Raw genomic sequence first — 19068 nt, 5'->3', positions numbered from 1 at the left:
AAATTGAATCTTCAAATAATAAAAAAACCAAAGGTATAAATATAGAAATAATAGTTGAAAGAACCAACGCTCTAAACGTTAACGTCGTTAAGATAACTTCACAGCATTCAGTTAATCGTCGTGTTCGTTGAAGTTATCAAACTAATTTGTTAACCAAATATTTCCGATATCATAGACACCTCTTTAAAGCCATCTAACGTTCAAAACCACAGTTATTTGTGCCTATTGAAAGCAATGAAACTGATAGCTTATTTTATTGCTTTATCATGTAAGATGTTTGTTTTCAAATAAATTGCTTCATAAATAACGGTACATTGAAATTCCTATTGTTTATTTTTAAACCGAGAGAATAATCTTCATCTAAATTAGTAAATGATTTGTGAATAAAGACTTAGCTAATATTATTGAGAGAATAAAAATATAACTAAAGAGACGTGAATCTCGTTAAATTTGACAGCAAGGTGAGGAAACTATCATGATAGTGTTAATGAACAGGCGTGATGGATCGTTGATAGATGAAAATCTGGTGCAGTCCTGTTGTCCCCCCTGGGGGAGCCAACAGGATTTCGAAATCCTGTTGTCCCCCCTGGCTAGGGGAGACAACAGGACTAGATTTTTAATCAATGATTTGAGGACTGTTGTCCCCCCTGGCAAACATGATTTAAAAGCCATATATTATTTGTATAAAATATTTTTTTAAATACTGAAGTACTTGACTGAAAGCCAAATTGCCAAACTGAATACCTAACCGTTTGTTAAATAATAATTACCATTTTGATAACGAAAAAAATAAGGTGTTGGTGCCGATACCTACTTAAAATTTGGCAGGTAGGTGTTATATCGACGGTCCCTACGTACATTTCAGTATCTACCAGTTCCGTGATTTGCCGTTTTTGTTTGCAAAACCTTCAGAGGACCCAACAGTTACGGCTCAGTTCAAAAAACATACAGTTTTTATTCAAATTGAACCTTAAAACGTCAAAAAACAAATCCCGCAACTACAAAATTAGAACGATTTCCGCAGTAAAATTGCATTAGTGGGAGTTACGAAATTTTACGTTGGACCTCACGCTTAACCCCGCGCGCCCAGCCCCGCAACTGCCACTTTCATTTGCGCAGATCGAGTGAATTGATACGTAATTTATGAAGGAAATAGGTATTATTATGGTTTCTAACCTAATTTATTTCACTCAACATTATACCAACGGCAAATTAATCAATTAACTGTAGGAATCTGGTAGTTGCGTTGTTTCACTAGGGAAAATTAAAGTTACTATTATAAGTAGGTGGCACTTACCTATTTTTACGTCGGAAAATTAAAGTATCTTCTAGCCGTAACTGCCACTATAAATGTTTTACTTTGGAAAAGTTTGTTTTATGTCTATAAGCAAGTGCCAGTAACGGTGTTTTACGCTGAGAAATTGTATTTTAGCAATATCTGGTGGAGATGAAAGTGAAGACAAAACAATATAAAATATGATATACAACACGACTGAAGTATCTAGGGTCATTTATTAGACTNAATGTTCCACAAGATCGAACTCAAAAAAGACCCATGTGGATCTTCGGACTCGATGCCATGCTGTCAAACCTAGCCGGCACTATTGACAAAGAGAATTAAGCGGTTCTACAGGTACTCTTCAGTCAAAAGACCCCTTAGATAAGGAGGAATCTTAAGGTATTGAAGTGCCTCCAATATGCAACTATCTGGGAAACGAGGCGGGATGCTGTTATGTCTCGTCGAGCAGGACTATGGGCCTAGAGTGAGAGTTACGTTTAGTAGTAGCTGAACTTTGTTCCCGTGTACAATTACTTATGTGGCAGTTAATAATTTAAACAAACATATTACTCCAACGTAAAAATCAGCAAGTACCGCTTACGTCATTTGCAATTAGAAACTTTCCGTTGTATAAGTGAGTAAATGACAAATAATACACTAATTGTGATTATTTTTTGATAATTCTTCATGTTTTATAAAATATACCTCATATAAAACTATTATACCAAATTTCATCAAAGTACGATAAATAGAACGCGAGCTACACATGTTTAAACCTTCAAACCGCTCTCCTGTAAAATTGGCCGTTTTCAGATACGTTAATATACGTAGGGACCGTCGATATATCCTTATAGAGTGTTATAGAGATCTACCAAGAACGGATTTTATTTAACTATTTATTTAAGGATATGAAATAATATGAAGGATATAATAGAATTTTACGAAATTCCACACATAAGGGGGTAAAACGTATTCCACGCATACGAAGTCGCGGGCGGCCGCTAGTTGAATCACTGAGCAAGTGTTGAATATTATGATTAATTTAAAATTATGCAGTTTTAGCGTCCTACCTACTAATATTATACATGTCAAAGTTTGTGAGTATGGATGTTTGATACTCTTTCACGTATTTAAAAACTACTAAACGGATTTTTAGTAAACTTTACATAAGATAATATTTTTTATACATGAGAATAGCATACCTTTAACTTAGCTTTTGCCCACGGCTTTGTCTGAGTAAAATTATGTCTGTCACAGAAAAAAATATAAGAGCGCCTTCCTGTTTCAAAAACTGGCATAAAAACTATCCCACGTCCTTTCCCGGGACTCAAAACTATCTCTTTACCAAATATCAAAATCGGTTCAATGGTTTAGGCGTGAATTCGTATCAGACAGATAGATAAAGTTTTTCGCATACTTAATATTATTTAGTAGGGATAATTCATAAAGATTTTCGGATACCGGTACTGCCGGTGCCAACAACTTATATTTTTTTCGTTAACAAAATATTAATTATTATTTGACATTCGTTTAGGTATTCAGTTTGGCAATAAGTATGACATTCAGTCAGGTACTCCATTTTCAGTTCATCTTAAAAGTTATAAAAATATATGGTTTCTAAATACTCAATGTTTGCCAGGGGGGACAACAGTCCTCAAATCATTGATTGAAAATCCAGTCCTGTTGTCTCCCCTAGCCAGGGGGGACAACAGGATTTCGAAATCCTGTTGGCTCCCCCAGGGGGGCCAAGCAGGGGGGACAACAGCACTGCACCGAAAATCTCGATACAAATTCACAATTTTCAATTAAGTAACTAAACTCAATGATGGATATCAATCTGATGATGGCAATAAGCCAGATCGTGTACGGGTCGATGACTTGGAGGCATGATGTTAGCTAATTGAATTAAAAGGTGTGTACTCTACTGCAGCGAGAAATGAATAAAGTGGAACAATTTGATATTAAAACTCTATATTAAGAGAGTTAAAAGTTCCATAATACGATAAAATGATCACAAAGCTGATCTTATCAAACTTGTGTAGTTTCTGCTAACACAAACGAACGAATTCCTTGACAATGAACATTTTTTTTTTTTACTACAATCTATTCATTAGCAACATTGAAGTGGTTGGTTTTGCTTTAATTCATGTTAGATTTAGTACTACAGCATGCTCATTAGGGTCAGTCGTATTAATTTCATGCGTCGCATCGTTTGAAATCAATTTACTAGATGTGTCGGAAACCGTTTTTTGTTAGTGATGTTGGTGTTTTTCATTACATTTTACCCGTTGTCAATATGCTCGTTTAAGGTCGCGTCTCATGTTGTGCAAGAAAAGGAGTCTTCGCAGAATCAAGTTTTTACTACATAATTTCATACATTAAGCTTATTGTCACCTTTATGGCTTTAAAAGACCAATGTCACATTAATTTTACAGAAGACGTTATTAACCTTAATGGGTAGGAAGTTCTTACGATGATTAACGACGCTTTAAATGACATGTCTAGTAATCATGAAGGTTCAGATGCTCAACATGACAACTTGGCATCAAAATCAGTTACGTGATACCTACCTCAATTTGAGGGTAGTACCATTTTCGTTACACCCTTCAAAAGTAACTTGAGCACGCAAAGCTTCAATAATGACATTCATCCTGTTATTTTAGACCAGTTTCCTGTTATTAGTGATGTGTGGCTGAAATAATTTGTTTTGTCGCTTCGACATACTATTACATTCATGAGCTCACCTTTGTTCTTTTATTCTCACCATTTGGGTAATGTTGCGTAAACTATCTAATCCTGTTTCGTACTTTCTATTCTTTCTCTAGCTTGTTTACAATCTTCTGCATCATTTGTCAAACTGTTGACATTATCCAAATGACTCCAGATAAGGCAATACTTTATTTAATTTTGTTCTTGTACGCAATTGGTTTAGTACGTGGGTTGAGCTGGTCCACACAACTCTGAACAAAATAGGCCAACCACGAGCCGATTAAACGAAACTCAATTCTGATCTGTAAGTTTCTGTATAAAGTTGTAGCGGTTCTGCAAACCAGTATCATACCGTATCATTGAGCTCAACCTCCGTTGAAAAGTTTAAAACCGACATTGGACATTCGGTCTTGAAGCCAACGCTATAAAACTCGAAATTTATTACCGACATCTCAGATAAGTAGTGCGATTGTATCGCATTCGTGCGAGTTTACAAATATGAATCCAAACTCTTTGTGATACGATCTCTTCTCATGTGATGGCGGACATGATGTGGTACGTCGATAACTTAAATTTATTTATACCATGATTACCGTTCAATTGTAAGTACGTTTTATTGCTGTCAGTTCTCGATTTGTCGTTTAATGCTTTTCGTGTATCGTGATTATCTTCCACATAGTGTGTGGCCCCGTAGATCCCGTTAATTTTGTACAACTTTATTGTTCTGCCACTGTAAATGGCCATTGCCATTTATATTAAAGAATTATAATATTATTGAGGTCACACGGCGACATTTTCCTTACTCACACACAACACCTAATAGGGAACTTTTAAGGACGCCTTCAAAAATAATTCTTGATTGTTCTCAACAGAAGTTATCGTAAAGCAGAATATTTTACTTAAAATGTTAACGTTAGCCTTATTTCCTGCTTCTAAACCAATTTCTTCTATAGATAGAGAATAAATCTGTCGGTATTGGAATTCAAACTGTTTCGGCTTCAAAGTTTATTGGAGATCTTTACAAAATATTACAATTATTTCTAAATTGTAGTTTGTTGTTGCCGACGTTATGTGACGCCACAAGAGAATAAGGAAAACAAGCATATTTTCCCTTATACGGCACCAATACATCGTTACCAGTAGCTTCTCGATGGATCACGTTGCTAGCTGACTAAGGTCTAGCTAATCTAACATAAATAATGAGTAAGACTTACGTATGAAATAATAATAGTTGTATTTATGGTAGCAGCATTGATTAACCATGGTGATGATTGACGCAAAACCAGTCGCTATGGTACAATCAGTAGTATAAGTATAGACAAACGTACCAATTTAGTACTCCTACTTGTCACGTACGGTAGCAAGACGTGTATGCAAATTAAGGACTCACTGACACTTTAAATTGCGGCTCCCAGGAGTTTTGTGATGTATTGGCTTGCCTCAGGCTCAGAACGACTTACTATTGTAATTTAATCTTAACTTTCTTCTTAAAGGTCGAAGAGTTTATCGTACTTATCAATAATTCTTGATTACATTACATTATAACAAAGAACATCATCTCTCGTTTCGAAATGATGAATTTTAATTTTCAGCCTACCCAGAATTTGTTGATCTGCAAGTTACCTGGCCAATCTTTGTCCTAATATTGCCTCACGTTCACAACTATCAGGTGCTGGGCCGCCTCCACGACGGAAGCAGTAGGCGGCGACCGGGGCGTGCGCCTACGCAACTGTGATTATGTCACCTATACTATACCTTCTAATCATATAAGGACAGCTGTGCGGATTGTATGCTGTCGTCAATTGTTTACTACGAGACGTTCATTGAATAGCCGAAATTAATGACGCTGATAATCATTTCTGAGCAGACAGAATATTATTGCTGTCTATGTCTTGCCGAAACTTTAACAGTATAAATTATTTTGCAAATGATGAAACATAGTGAGAAAAAGTACTTTAAATTAATTATTATGGTTACTGATAAAACCCGGACGCATCCTCAAAAAGATTCACAACGCTATAGTCAGTGAGATTTGTAAATTATGACACCTGTAGACGTAACACGTGTTCACGACGAAGACCGGTGCTATTTACGTACACTGAGCAAGCAAATGTGTGCGCTTCATCCATTAACCAGTAGTAGTAGGTAGTAAACAAACAACGGATGCTACAAGAAGATTAATAGAAAGCTTTCGACAGAGTTCATCACAAATCAAACTCCTTTTTCCTTGGGTTTAATACCCGAACGACCTTATAAGGTGTAAAATCGTATTAGCCGTGAGTTGAATATGGTTAGGGTAGTAATCCAAAAGCGGATCTCTATATGAGTACAGTGCTCCCGAGCTTGATCAAAAGGAGTGCCGCAGGGTGCGTCTTTTATGCCGCTACCTCTCTTTAAAGTACGATCGGTACCGTATCATTCGCATTGGAATTTCCAATATTTGTGAAGACGCAGTTCATAACATGCAACTGCGATAACGCGAAGCAAACGTTCTCTGTTATATTAACTATTTTTAACCGATGACTGCGAATTTTCGAGCAAACGAGTTAAGTCACACAAACGAATGTAGCGGTGAATATTGATCGTCAGCTTTAACAAAAATGTGTTCCACATAATAGTCGTCGTAACTTTAGTGTCTTCCTCGGAGATTTTACGATTCTCTGTTCATATTATTATCTATTTGCAAAGAAACCGTTATCTTTGTTCGTTTTTAATTGCTTTACGTGTTCGTTTTACTGCCCGTTATACTGCCCAGAGTGTAAACGCGCCTTATAAACTATTATTTGATGTCCCCCGTTTTGTTTAATCGTGTTTGAACAGCAAAGTGCACTCTGTTATAAATGCATTGTCCATTACCGTGATGGCCTAGTTCTAATGGATGGGCGAACTTCCTGCAAAGCCACAATCCTACATCAGCTTTAGAAAATGAGTTGACCAACTATCGCAGTATGTGCTTGTTGCTTTGCGGTTTGGAGTTAATTCAATTAAACTCTCAACAAGGGTTAACTTGCAACCAGATTGTCAGGGGAATTAACTGAACCGTCCATAATTGACTTCACAAGTTGTAATATATTTTAGAGTTACATTGTTGCAATAAGTTTGATGTTATCGTGCTGTTTGAAATATAGATTGGCGACGTTTATTTTGCAACCAGTCAGGCGAAGCTGGCAATAAAGCCCGAGAGATGACCTACATTCGTAATTTATAATTTAGCAGAAGCCATCGGCCTGGATCTCCGAACTGCACTCCGATATAATAAAGAGATTAATGTCTTGAGTAAATCATTAAAATTATTTCTCGTCGATGGACGACGTTGATCTTAAGACTGATATACCTTTACAATAACTGCTAGCTTGGTTTCTGATATATGAATACCAGATGCCAGAGATGCTACAAATTAGTTAACGGTCTCGCACTTCTCTCTTGCGTAACGGATTCCTTATTTATTACCTCCTCAAGGGATACGGCTGCTGCTCTACCAATAAACATATCTGATACGCCACATATTCTTTTCATCTCACCTCAAAGTATTACATAATTACTGTCAGAAATAACAGTAACTCACCTTAACGTGAATACTAAATATAATGATTGTGTCAACACATTAGAACCGTCCCCTGAGACAGTGGCACAGGAAACGACGCTGCCAGAAATAAACCATCTTGTCCCACATTACTGTCGATAAAACGTTTTAATCTGTCCTATTAATAGTAGCTTACGAAACAATGTCTAACGTAATATTGTTTTAAACACATAAAGCATTGCTGCAACATCTTCATCTATGTTTACACAGCCGGCTTTCGTCTGGCTTATTATAATTTCCAAATACTTAATATTCTTGTGACATTGGATGTATTTGAAAAGTTATTTCCATTATGTTTCGGTATGTTTTTGGAATCTAAATTTTAAACACAGGTCAGGTCTAAATTCTGGATTTCAACTACCCAGTGTACCTACTTCTACTAGGACACGTTTCTAAATCCGATTTGCTAGTTAAAACGTCTTCATAATTGTTTTGTATAAGTATTGGCGCCATGACATTGGTCGTATCGGCTTTATAAGGCGCCAACTGAGTAACAACTGGAATACTTAATTATTCGTTAAGCCTTCGCATATTACGACGACTGTTAATCGAGTGCTCATTAAAATATTTCGCTGTAATATCACGATTATTGCTGACATTGGTATTGGCGCCGCAATAACCTCTTTATCTACTTATCTTTGTCGTTACGCTTATCGCTCTACACTGTATCTTTTTGTAAATAGAAACGAGTCCATTGCAATAATCTGATGTTGTATTTGTTTTTGTATAGTTTTCATGAAGGTCAATTTGATTACGCCTTCGTCTTATTTAAATTCAAGGTTGGCGGAGAATTTGTTGTTTTCCGCGAGAACTCTGACTAAATTGCAAACGTGTTTGATGTATCTCGCACGCTACTTTGACGCTGGAATTTTAGAATCCCAATGTATTTCTCGGGCAAGAAATCGCGATACGTGACCGGGGTAACAAGCGAGTTCGGATGGCAATGCGTTTGTGCGCGGGGGCAGACAAATATGGGCATAGCAGCGGGAGACTGGGCATAGTGGGCATCTCGCTCGTGATCATTGTTGCCGCCGTGTGCGCTGGTAATGACGGAAAATACATTACACGCCCTTCTAAAGCACTTACATAGTTTGCACTAAGGGATTTATTGTTCGCAGTTAGTATACGAATGATGTGCAAAGATGTTAAGGGTCTGACTGGTATCCAGGATAAAGAGGCTAAAAGTATGTTACGAGTAAGTATTGATGCTATTGTTTAATATTACTTTTAAATGACCTTATCGTTGAATAGAGACAGATGAGAAACGATTAATTAAACACAGTAAGGCTCGAATCGATATTCTCAAGTATGACTCTACCTCTACTAAATTCTCAAATACATTTCGACCATCACAGAGTTATGTTTACGTTTGAAACAAGTTTTGAGTTTCTGTTCATGTAATCCAATAAAAAGAATAATACGATATTTCGATTTGTTTCCTTTCTCAGTTACGTTGAGCTCGTGTTTCACGTACTGTTACAGATAGCCCTCGCACCCTATATTGCTTACTTGACATTCCGCCTTTTGCCGACTCATCCTTTTCCATCCATAGCCTGCGATACCTCGCATTTCCAAGTCAGTCTCATTCCACCATCCGAACTAGACGGCTGTCTTATCCCATTAATCTCGTGTTCTTTTTTAAAAACCCAAATCCTCTGAGGCTCATAACATTTGGTGGCAGCGCAAAGGGATTCAAAAAGAGTCCCCGGTCAACGTCTACAGTTCAATTTCAAAACCAAGTTAAGTCTATAAATCCAGTCTCGACGCGTGTGTGTGTGCCGTGTTGTGTGTAAGCGCCGACTCCACTGTGTGGACCTCCAATAATCCAATACCACACCGAGTTCCGGCCCGGCCCAAGTCTTCCAACGTTCCTGAGTTCCTGAGAGGCCCACTGCTGCGTGAATCATCCACAGCCGGTCTCCACCGAGAACAGCCGTTTGCCCACTGTTGCGCACAATTTCGTGCTGCGACCGGCAAGCGAGCATCCAGTGACGCAACGGAGCGAGGCTTATCAACAAGCATACATTTCGCCGAGAGCAGCGCGACTTCCAGCTTCCAGTTCCGAGAATGATCGTCCTTATCGCGCTATCCGCATTCCAGTGAGTAACTTGGTCATTGCTCGTCCGATTTTAGCTATCGTAATTTTTAATCTTTTTGTGTGTTATTCTAAATCCAATTGTTGTTCTATTTTTGTTGTTGAATTAATTCATAATATTGTACCAAAATGGCAGAGAGATCCAATAGTCCAAAATTCGAGAGACCCGAAGTGGTTCTAACAGACATAGATGACGAAGGCCAGGACCAGCATTTACCCCCTCCTGGACCTTCTACTAGATCCCAGAGTAAGAGAAAAACAGCAGTAGTAGTCAAATCAGAAATCGAATTATCCACCTTACTCAAATTCATTAAACCCTACGACGGTTGCCGCGAGCAACTAAATTCATTCCTTGTAAATTGCAATAACGCATACGAACTAGCATCAGAATCCCAAAGGGACATACTTTTTAAATATATTCTATGCCAGCTGCAGGGCAAGGCCGAAACGGCTTGCTCTATCAAAGAGTTCGCCAACTGGCATCAATTAAAAGATTTCCTCAAAACCCAGTTCAGTGAGAGGAAACACTACGCGCACCTCCTCACTGACCTGCAAGATTGCAAACAAAACCCGACTGAACCTGTTAGCCAGTATGCTCTAAAAATTGAGACCTGTTTGTCCCAATTATTAACAGAAATTTCGATCTCACACGGACACAAAAGCCGAGAGATGATCGGGAGAACCGCGGCAATGGAGGAACTTGCCCTCCACCATTTTCAAATGGGCCTATTGCCCCGGTTGTCCACATTCGTTAGGTGCAAATCGCCTCGATCCCTAAACGAAGCGATCAACATTGCTATATCCGAAGAAAGAATCCAACAGGCGCTATCCAGGCCAAATCCAAATCAATTTAACCGTAACCGCAACCAAAGCTTTTCTAACCAATCGAATCAAAGATCAAATTTCGGCCCTAGCCGGCCTAACAACAATTCTAATTCCAACAACAATTCCAATTCCAACAACAATTCCAATTCCAACAACAATTCCAATTCCAACAATTATTCCAATTCCAACAACAATTCTTCCCGTCCGTTCTGCAGATATTGTAAAAACGCAGGACACACCCTGGAGCAATGTCGAAAAAGGGAATTTAATAATAACCGTTTCCGTAACTTTGATCGAAACCAGCCCGGACCATCCCATCGAGTTCACTTCGTGTCCGATGAATCATCGGAACCCATCGATGACGAATATCCGTCCGAATCAACCGACGGGTATGATACCGTCGACAATCACTCAAAAAACGAGTAACCGTCTCGTCCCGGTGTCGTGCGGGACCTCACAATTGTGAAATCGACACCCAAAAATGTACTAAATCCTCTGTATCCGTGCAGCAACCTATCAAGGTTGACCTGCCAAAACCTGCTAAATCCTCTGTATCCGTGCAGCAGCCTATCAAGGTTGACCTGCCAAAACGTGCTAAATCCTCTGTATCCGTGCAGCAGCCTATCAAGGTTGACCTGCCAAAACGTGCTAAATCCTCTGTATCCGTGCAGCAGCCTATCAAGGTTGACCTGCCAAAACGTGCTAAATCCTCTGTATCCGTGCAGCAGCCTATCAAGGTTGACCTGCCAAAACGTGCTAAATCCTCTGTATCCGTGCAGCAGCCTATCAAGGTTGACCTGCCAAAACGTGCTAAATCCTCTGTATCCGTGCAGCAGCCTATCAAGGTTGACCTGCCAAAACGTGCTAAATCCTCTGTATCCGTGCAGCAGCCTATCAAGGTTGACCTGCCAAAACGTGCTAAATCCTCTGTATCCGTGCAGCAGCCTATCAAGGTTGACCTGCCAAAACGTGCTAAATCCTCTGTATCCGTGCAGCAGCCTATCAAGGTTGACCTGCCAAAACGTGCTAAATCCTCTGTATCCGTGCAGCAGCCTATCAAGGTTGACCTGCCAAAACGTGCTAAATCCTCTGTATCCGTGCAGCAGCCTATCAAGGTTGACCTGCCAAAACGTGCTAAATCCTCTGTATCCGTGCAGCAGCCTATCAAGGTTGACCTGCCAAAACGTGCTAAATCCTCTGTATCCGTGCAGCAGCCTATCAAGGTTGACCTGCCAAAACGTGCTAAATCCTCTGTATCCGTGCAGCAGCCTATCAAGGTTGACCTGCCAAAACGTGCTAAATCCTCTGTATCCGTGCAGCAGCCTATCAAGGTTGACCTGCCAAAACGTGCTAAATCCTCTGTATCCGTGCAGCAGCCTATCAAGGTTGACCTGCCAAAACGTGCTAAATCCTCTGTATCCGTGCAGCAGCCTATCAAGGTTGACCTGCCAAATCCTGCTAAATCGAATATATTCGAAATCATCAACAATCCTGCAAAGACATTACTACCCCATGTCCTAGTAAAGTCCTCTGTATCCGACATCCCATTATCATTACTAGTCGACTCAGGATCCTCAGTAAGTCTGCTGAAACATTCATGTATCCAAAAACATCCTAAACTCACCAAAGAAACCATCCAATTGAAAGGAATTGACCCTGCTGAAGAAACAATCCACACCAGAGGTCACTTCCAATTGAAATTACAATTTCCCAAATTAAATGTATCACATTCATTCCATGTCATAGACGCAATACATTTACCCTACGATGGAATAATCGGTTCTGACATGCTCAATGCTCATAGTTGCAGCATCAATTATAACAAAAACCTTCTACACCTCAATAAAACGTCCATTAAATTACATTTCCATGATCCTGCCTACATTATACCTCCCAGAACCGAAACCATCATTGAATGTTCAGTATCGAATCCTGAAATAAAACAAGGATTAATCCTCGACCAAAAAGTTTCCAATAACCTATTAGTTGCAAATTGCCTAGTAGTTGTCAAAAATAATAACAGAATAAATCTATCCGTGATAAATACGTCAGAAAACCCTATTACCTTAAAATCCGATTTGAATCTCAAACTCAGTCCTTTAGATTGCGAATCCGAATTCACAAACCAACCTCCTGCCTTAATAAACCACGTAAATGTTGCGACAGATTGTCATAAACGTACCGAAGAAGTCCTCAAACAACTACGTGTTTCTCATCTCAACCATGAAGAAAGAGAGTCACTCTTTCAACTATGCTCCGAGTTTTCCGACATTTTCCACCTTCCCGGAGAAAATCTAACTTACACCAACGCCCTGAAACACGAAATCAAAACCACTACAGATATTCCTATACACGTCAAATCCTATCGATTTCCCGAAATCCACAAAGCCGAAGTACGTAAACAAATTGACAAAATGTTGGAACAAAACATCATAGAACCCTCTGATTCCCCATGGTCGTCACCCATTTGGGTCGTTCCCAAGAAGCTAGACGCTTCCAACACGCAAAAATGGCGCGTGGTAATTGACTACCGAAAGTTGAATGACATCACTATCGGAGACACTTACCCTATCCCTCAGATTACCGAGATATTGGATCAACTCGGTAGTAGTTCCTACTTCTCTACCTTGGACCTGGCATCTGGGTTCCATCAAATCCAGCTGAATGAAGCTGATAAACCCAAAACAGCCTTCACAGTCCCTGAAGGGCATTTCCAATTCACTCGCATGCCGTTTGGGCTCAAAAATGCTCCTTCAACGTTCCAGAGACTCATGAACTCTGCCTTGTCAGGCCTCCAGGGCATCCGATGCTTTGTCTACTTGGACGATGTCGTCTCATATGGACACGACCTAAATTCCTGTATCAGCAATTTAAGAACCATTTTCCAGAGAATCCGCGATTTCAACTTAAAACTACAACCCGACAAATGTGAGTTCCTAAGACGTGAAGTTTGTTACTTAGGCCACATCATCACCGAACAAGGTGTCAAGCCAAACCCTGAAAAGGTCAAAGCTGTAACTGCATTTCCAACTCCTGAAACCCCAAAAGACATCAAATCGTTCCTCGGTCTTGTATCATACTACCGACGTTTTATCCCCGACTTTTCTAAAACTGCCAAGGCCCTTACTAGTCTGCTGAAAAAAGATACACCCTTCGTATGGGAGAATCAACAGCAACTAGCTTTCGATACCCTGAAACATAAACTAACAACTGCTCCACTCCTTGTATATCCAGATTTTTCAAAGCCATTCATACTTACCTGCGACGCGTCCAACCACGCTGTTGGTGCCGTCCTATCCCAGGGTCCTGTTGGCAAAGACCAACCAGTCGCTTTTGCATCACGAACCCTCAACAAAAGCGAATGTAATTACAGCACTACTGAAAAGGAGTTGCTATCCATAATATACGGTTGCAAAACGTTTCGTCCCTACCTCTATGGACGCAAATTCCTCATCATCACCGACCATCGACCCCTAAAATGGCTATTCAACCACAAAGATCCTAGCAGCAAACTCCAAAGATGGAGATTAAAACTGGAAGAGTATGACTATGAGATAACTTACCGTAAAGGCAAATTAAACTCCGCCGCTGACGCGCTCTCCAGATATCCTGTAAATCCTGTAATTCCTACTAATCCTGTGGACCAAACGAACAACCCTGACTCTCCTAATCCGTCGCCAGGACAAAATCCAGTAAATCCTCCTGCTGCAGACGATGAACTCCCTTTCAGCCCATTAACCCTCGAAGACCTAAGTGTTCAACTCCCCGCTCTTTCCGAAGAAGGCGACAGCATGCCCTGTATCGACCTCTTGGAAGGAGACAGTGAAATCGACCTCCAATATAGCCCTATCAACGACTTACCTGCGATGCAGCCTTCTGCTCCAAGCCCTGAAAATAAAAATCACTTACAAAATCCAGCGCAACCCTCCAGTCCTATTCCTGAAACGCAATCGAATTTACCAGTTCCAAACTTACCCGATCTAGAAGATCCTCCAACACCTGGAAACCTACCTTCTCCCAGTTCCTCTTGCCACGATGCTCCTTCTCCATCAGCTGAAACCTTACCTGTGTCCGACGAAACCTATAGTAAATTCCTGAAGTCACCTGCGAAGTCACACGATACCCAAATCACCGAACATAATGAAACCCTCTTAAAGGGAACCCAAAAGTTGATCATTGTACCTACCTCAATAGACATGGATGACTCCATGCCCTATGTCCAAGAAATTATTGATAATTGTCCAGAACCCGAACGCAGTGAATTCCTGAAATTAGAAAGATCCTTAAACACATTCTTACCTCTTACAATCGAGAACAAAACCTACCTGTTCCTATTCACGAAAGTCCATCACTTTGATGATTACTCCTACTCCGATATTTTTAAATCTCTGCAATATGCACGTGACCAAATAATGATATCATACCCCACAATAAACGAAATAAGTACATCTGATTTTAAAAATCCGTTTGACAGGCATTCCTTTGTAAAAATATACAATATGTTCAGTTATTTATTCAATGGAACAAATATCCGAGTCCATATTTACCATGATTCCATTATATATCCATCGCTGAGTGAAATTCCCAAAATCCTTAAAGAAAACCACGACATTCCCATCGCCGGACATTTAGGTGCTATTAGAATGTTAAACCGAATAAAAGAAAGATTCTATTGGAAAAATATGCGTAGCGACATAGAAAACTACATTAAAAAGTGCACATCTTGCCAAACAAACAAAGCCCTACGAAAAACTAACAGAGCGCCCATGATAATAACATCCACTTCAACTTCCCCATTCGAGAGATTATCCATTGATATAGTAGGACCCCTACCAGAATCCGGCGCAGCCAAACTTAGATACATCCTGACTATGCAAGATGACCTTACCAAATTCTCAATAGCTTACCCAATTCGTAGTAATACTGCTGAGGAGTCATGTGAATGCCTCCTACATTTTATTTCATTATTTGGAATTCCAAAATATATACTTACCGATCAAGGTACCAACTTCACCGCCGAAGTATTCAAGAAAACTTGCGATTTCCTAAAAACAAAACAGCTGTGGTCCGCTCCCTATCATCCTCAAACGCAAGGTGCCTTAGAGAGATCGCATTCAACCTTAAAAGAATATCTAAAGTCGTATGTCAACGACAAACAAGATAATTGGCCCCGATATGTCTATACAGCAATGCTCGCATATAACACAGCCGTACATTCGACAACACATTATTCACCATTCGAATTATTGTTTGGATATAAATCTCGTATACCGGATTCAGTATACGATGACAGCTCTAACACCACGTATCCAGAATACGTTAAAATGCTTCAACATCGGTTAAAACACACCCGAGATAAAGCCATAGAGTTCATTAACAGATCAAAAAACATTTCGAAAACTTATTATGATTCCCGTACTCGCCCAGTACAATACAAAGTAGGCCAGTACGTCATGTTAAAAAATCATTTGAGAATGCGTAAGGCATTGTCCCCTGTATGGAAAGGCCCATACAAAGTTGTCAAGGTACATGGCAACCATACCTTATCGCTATCGATAAACAGACGCCACGTAAGACATCATTTCGACGAAGTCAAACCTGTCGAAAACCAAGACAACTAAATATTACTTAATTGTCTCTTTTTTATATTGATTTTAATTTACATTATTTTAAACCTAGGTTATTTTATTTTACAGGTAAGATTAGGTATACACTCTATACATTATATACACACTATACTTTATATACACACTATACATTATATACACGTTATACATTATATACATTAGTAGCAATAGAAGTTTAAATAAAAAATCAAACAGAATGTCTCTTTTTATTACAGCATATTGGCCCAAGGTCACCCGGAGTTCGTCCAAGAAATCGACTCCAGTTCTGGCATATACTTTGATCCAATTGGTGAACTCAAAATTCGCGTAAGCCATTTAGACGTAATAACGCCTATCGATATATCATATATCGAACCGCATATCAAAAACATTAACTCTATATTGGGTACACTTCGACTTATTTGTACTCAAGTTAAATTAGAAACCAATCATAGTTTAGAATGTCATAATATTTTAGAACCATTAACAGTTAGATATCACGATTTAGTTTCTGAATACTCTGCTATTTCTCACCTAGTGGAAAAAAGGTTTAAGAGAGGGGCATGGATAGGTGGTATTGGCTCTCTCGCCAAAATTGTATTCGGTACTTTGAGCGAAGATGACGGTATCAAGTACGATAGCGCCATCCAAAATGTACACAATAACGAGAAAAGATTGGCATCGTTAATTAAAGAAAATATCTTAGTCACCTCTTCAGTTTTATCTCAATTTAATAAAACATTACATTCAATAAAACAGAACGAGGCCAACCTTAACCAAGCTATTGACAATTTCTCTTTAAAACTGAAAAATATTACTTTAATTTCTAACGAATTAACTATCAAAGCAAATATTAATTCAATCTTAAATAGTCTAGAAGCTTCATTGTTAACGTTATCGTTTCGACTGGAAGACATAACAAACGCGATCATGATTAGTAATCAAAACATTCTGCACCCGGCCATATTACCTCCCGCGCAGCTTTATGATGAAATTGTCAGTAACTACCGATACTTACCTGTAGATTATAAATTACCTGTAGATTTAGCATTAAATAACATTCACCTATTATTGAATGTCTCTAGTATAGTATGTTATAGTTTAAGCAACAAGATTGTGTTTGTATTAAGAATACCATTAGTTTCTCCGAGAGAATTTAACTTGTACCATAGTATAGCATTGCCTACACCACACGATAAGTTAAAACATAATTCTTTTACTTATATAATACCTAGCAACAGATACATAGCAATGACCAAGGACAGATCGGAATATTGTAACCTTGACTCACTGAAGGAATGCATAGCGATAAGCCCGAGCGACTACATCTGCGACGTCATGACTGTGTTCCCCGTTAGTGCGAATCCAAGTTGTGAAAGTGAATTAATGATCAGTGTAATAAAAACTATACCAGTGCAGTGTCAAACCGATTTCGTCCACGGAAACATAGATTTATGGACACCACTTTACAATAATAATTGGATATATGTACAATCCCAAATTACCAAATTATATATAGAATGCCCAAATCAGAAAATCCTAGAAATAAGTATCATTGGCACAGGAATACTTACAATACCAAACAATTGTATAGCCTACTGTAAAAGTACGAAATTAATACCTAAATTTAATAATGTAAAAATCAACACTACTGTAATTCAACCAGATTTTAATATTATAAATCAATCTTGTTGTACCCTAGATAAGTTTATAAATGTAATCAGTAATGATGAAGTCCCCTTGAAATTACAAAATATTGATTTAGATGTTTTTACTTTGGAAACGAAATCAAAATTAAGGTCGATATCTGACCAAACTGATAAAATTTTAAATCAACACCCCCTGATTAAATACGAAACTCATTATTCGATTACACTCATAATTGTTATATGTATAATTTTAATATTTTGCATTTTAAAAATGTTTTTATGCATTAAATCGCGCAGCCGTCTAACTTACCTTTTCCCGAGATCCTCTCGCGCCAATCCTGAAAACTTACCTGTAGAACCAGCTCCAGCTCCTCCAACTCCCGAACCAGCCATTCCCTTGAAGATCATTAAACGTCATCCTGATGCAGAAGAAATCCCATCTCCTAGTATACGCAGAAATGTGTAAAACCTAAATACTTACCTTTTCCGTTTTTTCCTAAACATCGCTCATTTCACCCCGATGTTTAGTCTACCCCCGGGAGGTGTTACAGATAGCCTTCGCACCCTATATTGCTTACTTGACATTCCGCCTTTTGCCGACTCATCCTTTTCCATCCATAGCCTGCGATACCTCGCATCTCCAAGTCAGTCTCATTCCACCATCCGAACTAGACGGCTGTCTTATCCCATTAATCTCGTGTTCTTTTTTAAAAACCCAAATCCTCTGAGGCTCATAACAGAACGATGCCCACTAGGAGGTTTAGACAGCTCTGTTGCCTACTGATTAGAGAGTTAGTGCCGCTGGGCCAGGAATGTTCTTGAGTGGCGACCATCTGCTGGAAGACGTAGCGTGGGCAGGCCTCCCACAAGGCGGACCGACGATCTGGCGAAGGTCGTCGTGGGAGGTGCCTGGATGCGGGCGCGCAGGACCGGTCTTTGTGGAAATCGTTGGGGGAGGCCTTTGTCCAACAGTGGACGTCTTTCGGCTGAAACGAACTACCCAGAGTTATAGTTAGGCCCATAATGTTTGACTCTTGCAAACTTGAGTTTCATTGTAGTAGGTATACGGGTCTAAGTATAAGTATTTGGTTAATCATTTTTCCAACTGCCGGTTTCTATCAGCGTTGACTGTATAGCAACAAAAACCTTTTCTCGGTACAGGCGAGGACGGCCGGTTTTTTAGCGCCATGTTACGGTCAAGTAGCGATTTGGGACGGCTCGCAACTCGACCACTTTCGAGGTCTGAGTTATGGGTGAGAAACTGTGATTTACAATCTGGAAGTTAGATTTATGGATTTTCGGTGGGTTCCGATTCATATTTA

At 39.3% G+C, this 19068-nt stretch overlaps 2 protein-coding genes across 2 annotated transcripts; both read left to right on the top strand.

Moving 5' to 3' along the window:
• The first annotated feature begins 9795 nt into the window (after positions 1-9795).
• LOC114360475 (probable serine/threonine-protein kinase kinX) lies at positions 9796-12789 on the top strand. Its single transcript, XM_028315197.1, has 3 exons — positions 9796-10248; positions 11001-12068; positions 12658-12789. The coding sequence occupies exons 1-3, from the start codon at positions 9796-9798 to the stop codon at positions 12787-12789; spliced, it is 1653 nt and encodes a 550-aa protein (XP_028170998.1).
• Positions 12790-16235: 3446 nt separating this feature from the next.
• LOC114360451 (uncharacterized) lies at positions 16236-18478 on the top strand. Its single transcript, XM_028315164.1, has one exon. It carries the CDS (start codon positions 17028-17030, stop codon positions 18210-18212), a length of 1185 nt encoding a protein of 394 aa, XP_028170965.1. The 5' UTR covers positions 16236-17027; the 3' UTR covers positions 18213-18478.
• Positions 18479-19068: the final 590 nt, after the last annotated feature.

This window comes from Ostrinia furnacalis, unplaced genomic scaffold (genome assembly GCF_004193835.3).
Source record: "Ostrinia furnacalis isolate ACB-3 unplaced genomic scaffold, ASM419383v2 OfSCF5051, whole genome shotgun sequence".
NCBI lineage: Eukaryota > Metazoa > Arthropoda > Insecta > Lepidoptera > Crambidae > Ostrinia > Ostrinia furnacalis.
Note: the sequence above shows the minus strand (reverse complement) of the source record. Positions and strands in the feature narration are given on the sequence as shown.